This window comes from Lynx rufus, unplaced genomic scaffold, assembly GCF_022079265.1.
Source record: "Lynx rufus isolate CCGP_SWC_20201006 ecotype Redwood Valley unplaced genomic scaffold, mLynRuf1.p SCAF_18, whole genome shotgun sequence".
In the NCBI taxonomy this organism is placed as follows: Eukaryota; Metazoa; Chordata; class Mammalia; order Carnivora; family Felidae; genus Lynx; species Lynx rufus.
Window position 1 is genome coordinate 10,632,735 of NW_025814832.1, and position 6,000 is coordinate 10,638,734.

Consider the following 6,000-nt stretch of genomic DNA (forward strand, 5'->3'; position numbering starts at 1 on the left):
CTGAACCAGAACTGAAGTGATCTCGCTTCAGGACTTCTGCATTTGTGGTCTCTTCTGCCCCCCAAATTCCATAATGCACATCTTTTCATGCTTGCTCCCTCATTTCATTCAGCTCAAATGTCACCACCTCCAGGAGGCCCCTCCTGATTCCCCTTTATAAATTATTCCCTTTGCCTTCAAATCACCCTAACCTGTCATCATGCTTATATTTCTACAGAGTGTTCATCTCCATCTGAAATTTTATTTTGTGCACATATGTGTACAATATGTATACACATGTGTGTACACATACATATATATTCATTCACTTTATTGTTCAGATCTCTCTCTAGAATATAAACTCTGTGAGGGTATGGACAGGGTCTTATTTGTGGCTGCATCCCCTGTGCCTAAAAAAGTGCTAAGTATGTAGAAGACATTCAAAAATGTATTAAATGAATGAATATAATTACCTGCTTCAAAGGGTTGATGTGTGAATCCAATACAATGATGTGAGTAAAGTCCTTCCTTAGCACAGTGCCTGGTACACAGTGGGACCTCGATAAATGTTAGCTCTTACCATACGTAATCACCACAGCTACCACCCCTTTCAGAGGGAGGTTCCCTCAGATCCTCTGGGCAAGGCCCCCGAGGGGCTGGGTGTGCCAGGCCTTGGTTCTGAGGGACCACAGCGCACCCCTTATCAGCTGTTTGTGTTTAGACTCTGAAGGGGACAAATAACTCTAGTTCCTTTGACAACATTTAGGGCTCTGCCACCATTTTATTATGTGAGCAAACATTTGATAGCTGGGAAGCCCATCCCTAATGACAGGTCATAGAATCTCGCTGGCGTCTCCTTATCTGCCCTTCTTGTTTGCTCTTCTATTGAAACCTGCAAGGTCACAAGCCATTTTCTCTCTCCTTCCCTGAAATCTGAAAATTGGAAAAGGGCTGATAGTGGGAAGTAAAGAGACTCAAAAGTGGGGGCGGGCGACGGGAGGAAGAGGAGGCAAAGGGTATCAGAGGACCCTGACAAGGGCCTCAAGAATTTAAAAGGGTCAGAACCGGTCCCTTCAAATGAATGCACAGCTCAGTCGCATTCTGAAGAGGGCTCAAGGGCAGCACGGACTAGGGCACCCTGTGTAGCCCAGTGTTAATTCTGAACACTTCCCATGTATCGGCTCACCCGATCCCTCTACAACTTCCATTTTACAGATGAAAAAACTGAGGCACAAAGAGAATACCTTGACCAAGAGCACAAAGCCAGTAGAAGACTCTTAACCTCAGAGCATAATAGAAAGAACATGTGCCAGGAGGGTACCCAGAACCAGTTTGAATTTCTGTCTCTATGCTGTCCTAGTTCTAAAACCCTGGACAATTCATTTTCTTTGAACTCATCTTCCTAATCTGTAAAATGGGCATAATGGCAACCTCATACAGGATTATGGCTGGGAGCACTGATTTATGAGATAATAATGGGATAATAGGCCTTTCGTAGTAACGGTAGGGGGGGCTGTGCGTGTGTGTGTGTGTGTGTGTGCGCACACACACACTTATGTGTGCTCCTGAGTATTTAGGGAAGAGTCTTTAGAGAAAGAGCCATTAAGTCAAAAGGCAGAACTTTCCCCTTAGATGCCCAAACAAGTGAAAGGGAAAGAAGAGACAGAGGGAAGCAAAAAGGGCCTCCCTGGAGGGAAAAGGATGGGAATGGTGTGCCATGACGGTTGAAATGAATGAGGCCGAGGGCTCTGGAAGGGGTGACTCCTCTCAGGGGGTTTCTCCATCTGTTCTGGGGTCTCCTGCCCTCGTCTGGGCATCAGAGGCCTTCAGCCCAGGTCTCTTGTCCTATTAGGAGCAAGCCTACAGAGAGCACTTTCCCACACTCCTTCCCTGATGGGTCGTTTGAGCAAGTGGCCATTTTCTCATGTGCTCAAGTAGATCGGCAGCATTGGCACAATCTGGGAACTGATTAGAAATGCAGGTTCTTAGGTCCACCACAGGCCCACTCCATCAGAATATGCATTTTCACGGGATGTCTGGTATTCTTAGGTCCATTGAAGTTTGGGGATCAATGGTCTAGGGGACCCCAGCCCTTAGAGGTCTTAGGAACAGGACCCTGACTTCCATGAGAGGCAAAAAGCTCCTGTCCAGCTGCCATTGCACCCACACTGAGCACATCGTAAAACCCAGTCTCAGGGCACCTGGGTAGAAGCTTCCAACTTCGGCTCAGATCATGATCTTGCGGTTTGTGACTTCAAGCCCCACGTCGGGCTTTGTACTGACAGCTCACAGCCTGGAGCCTGTTCAGATTCTGTGTCTCCCTCTCTCTCTGCCCCTCCCCCCTCTCAAAAATAAACAAACATTGAAATAAAAACCCACTCTCAAAGAAAGAGGAGCTTGACTCCAGAATAAAGGTCAGTGAGTTATGATTAATTCAAGGTCCCCAGCAATTCACTTCTCTCTTCTGAAGTGGCCAGAAGATCTGGCTCCCGAGTGTTCCTAAAGGGAGTGTGCTTCAGGACCAACACTGTGGCATCGAGCAGGCACTAGGTCCTTGGCCCTTTGCCGGCTGACTTGGGTCTCGGCTCCCCTGGAGAAGACAAACCAAGGGCCATTGTCCCCGCTAACTGCACACGGCTGAGCTCTCTCTGCTCTCTCTGCAGTGCCCTCTCCAAGCCTGGTGATGACCACACATCACTTGCTTTGTGCACAGCAACAAGGACCCTATTTTCCACACCATCACCCTCCGGGCAGCTGTCACAGAAAAGCCCAGTGACCTGACAAGCACCTTCGAGAGGTCTCTGCTTACCTGACATCTTGCTGACGCTTCAGACAGCCGCTCCGAGGCGCAGCCCTTCCCTTCTATGCAGTATTGTCGCCATGCCTCTCCCAAGACGTCAAGTACTCCCATCCCGCCCACAGGCGGGAGACAAGAAACCGCAGAAGAGGAAGAGAGAACGCTGTCGTGCCTGCATTATGCTCCTTCATCGAACAAACTGATGTGAAAACTTGAATCTGTTACTGACAGGAGGAGGACACGTGCTGTTGAACTGAGCCAAACACACTGTAAATATCTGCAGACTCCCCCCCTCCCCACCCCCTCCCAGCTGATCTCGAGATTTCTTTTGAAGAAGTAAATTTGTCCAATGGGTGTAAACTATAACCTACTGTAATTAAGTGCAATTTCCCCTCCACTCCCTTTCACCCCTACCCTGTATATAATACTAAAGTGTCTATTAGTTTTCTTTGTAAAGGTCAGAGTTGAATTTTCAAAGTGATTTGCCCCCTTTTTTTCTCCCCCCACGGAGACGTATCCTGAGTCGGAAGTGAAGCCTCTGCCCCTTTCCCTCAGGCCTGGACACACACAGGCACTGTACGTTTGGGACTGACTGCCAGCCGACTCCAATCTCCTGATGTTAAGACACACCTCTGGATCCTGGAGGGGCTGAACATAGTGTCAGACTAACATCCTAGCTCCCGGTGGGGCTAGGGGTTCAGTCAGGACACCACCCAAGAAACCCCCAAGGCAAGGAAACTGGCTGCTTCATAGCACAAGAAAAAGTTACCCTTTCGGAAAGCCTCCCATTAAAACGATTTATTTTATCACCGCCCAGAGTCTCATATTTCTGTCTCTGACATTTCCCCTGCCCCGGTTCCACCAAGAGCCCCTGGTTCCTGTTCTCCTTGGAGTTTTCCACTTAGTCCATTGGATTCATGGCTACATGTCCTAGTGTCTTCACACCAGCTGTACTGCTAAGGTAAGAAGAGTTAATTCCCCTCGCCAGACTCCACAACCCCCCACCCCCACCACCAGGGGATCTGGCCACAGTGGGAGCCCACACCTTTGTCTTCCCTGCAACTCACAGGAACAAAGGAATAGAGCCAGCTCTTGGTGACTCTTGGTCATAGGGACAGATTAAAAGCGGAAAGAATGGAAACCCTGTGGGTAACTTTTTTGGCCTCGTTTCAAGCGTTAATCCCAGTCTTCCTTCTATGGAGCTGTTAGTCACTAGGAGAATGGGAAAACTCTTGTGGTTGCCGCCTCCTGTCCAGCTTTGCCCCTCAGGCCAGGATGCTGACGAATAAAAGCCAAAGGCCTGGACACTCCACCAGCAAGGACATTGCCACAAACAATCCAGTGCTGACTTCAGGAAAGAGGATGGACCTGTCTTCCTTGCCATCTCCTCTTATACAGCAGAGACCTACCAGCATGTGGTTTCTTGCTTCAAGTCAGAGCATTTGCCAGGCGCAGTGTGAACGAGGGAATTGTGCTGAGCAGGTCGCAGGCAATAGGTGCAGTGGAAGACACACTTCGCAGTGATCTGGGCAGATTTACTGAGTACGTATCCTACTATGTGCCCAGGACAGGGATGGGTAGATAAGGAAATGCCGACCTCCTTTGGTTCCCGGCTCCCCTGGACGATGTCACGTGAGCTGAAGTGGTCAAGAGAACATTCCTAGTTCAGTTGAGAGGAGCTGGGGTGGGCCACTGCCAAGCACCACGTGTCAGGAGAGGCCAAGATCCCCTGTCACTAGTTGAGATGTCCTATTGGGTAGCTCCTGTGAGTTCCAGGATGAGGAAGGGAATACAGGCCTCAAGCCCGAGCCTCAGTTGGAACCCCATATCTGGACTCACGTTTCTGGAACAAGTATCTTAATTGGGTACATTTTAGATCTTGCATTATTGCGATAGCCCCAAGAATGCAGAAGGTCTTTTCATCCAAGCAGTCATGTGGGCAGAACTGGAGGCTGAGGGGAGGGAGGATAGGTAGGCTGGGGAAGGTTCTAGGGACTTTTCCTAACCAAACCCTATATAAACCAAGACATGTAGAAGACAACCCTGGCAAGGTTAGCACCTCCCTTCTGCATCAAGCAGGGACCTTCTATACTGGCTCTACAAGGGACAAGGAGGCCACCATGTAGGGTTCATGTGGAATTACCCCCTCTGAAGATTTACTTGTAACTAAAAACTCTCATTCTTCCCCCAGAACTATATGGACTGACATTTCCAGGGCCTCTCTTTACACCTGGAGCCCAGACTGACAGACAGATGGCTCTGTTTTCCCATGACCTACTGTCATTTTCTGGGAAAAGCTCTGGGGAAGCAGATTTCATTTTAACACTCATGGAAATGAAATCAGTAATGAAGACCTGCCTTCAAATGCATTAACCTTTTCCATGCCAAACAGTGGACTCTTCCCCCAACTAAGGCAGAGATAACTGGGGGGTTAGCCGCTAGATTCAGGGGGATAAGAACACAATGTAGACACCCAGGGAATCTGAGCTCTTGGCCCACGGCTGGAGGCAGGTCTTTGGTATTCATTTGGGAGCCAGAATGCCCTGATTAGAATCTCCAACTCCAGCACTTAACCCCATCCTCTGTGTCCTCCATTAAATTGAGTAATGATAATAGTACCTCCTGTATAAGGTTGTTTGAGGAGTGAATGAGTTGAGACACTTGGAAGTGTAGCTGGTATGTTGTGTTATCAGTACTCTCTCATCCCACAGTGACATCTCGCATGGTCTTCCAGGCTTTGTTGCTATTTCCAGATAACCTAACCACAAATCTGATGCTTGATAAAACAGCTGGTAAAGTGATTTTCTTCATTTCTATGGTGTATGGCAAATCCAGCCAGGGACCAAGGATGAGTCAGGGAGGAGGCATCTGAGGAAAGGAGAAAGGCCTGACCGAAGAGAGTCTTTGTCTCCTAAAGGGAAAGAAGGAGGTGAAATGTGGTGACCATTGCAGGAAGTATGAGAGCCAGGAGGCTGAGACTACAGCTGGCGGTGGTCCTAAGGGTCGGTGGGGGGCATGCCAGAGGAGTGCCCAGAGCAAGCAATGGTGTGGGTCAGGAAGAAGCAGGAGCAAACTTCTTCCCAAGGAAAATCAGGGCTGATGTGTTCCCTTCGAATTAGGAATTAACTCAAACAAACACCATCAAAATCTGCTCTGGAATGTGAGATTGCTGATAGGGGCCCATGCAGTGCTATATGACATATCCATGTTATAATACTTCAAAC

At 48.6% G+C, this 6,000-nt stretch overlaps 1 protein-coding gene across 3 annotated transcripts in view; it reads left to right on the forward strand.

The window, feature by feature from the left end:
• Positions 1 to 2,755, forward strand: part of HNF1B (HNF1 homeobox B) — a 52,348-nt gene extending 49,593 nt beyond the window's left edge. For 2 of the 3 annotated variants that reach the window (XM_047081123.1, XM_047081124.1), the window contains exon 9: positions 2,643 to 2,663. In XM_047081123.1, coding sequence (XP_046937079.1) covers positions 2,643 to 2,663 — 21 coding nt within the window. Of the gene's footprint in view, positions 1 to 2,642 lie in introns of all 3 variants that reach the window. The other variant, XM_047081125.1, reaches the window with a different exon arrangement.
• The last annotated feature ends 3,245 nt before the right edge of the window (positions 2,756 to 6,000 follow it).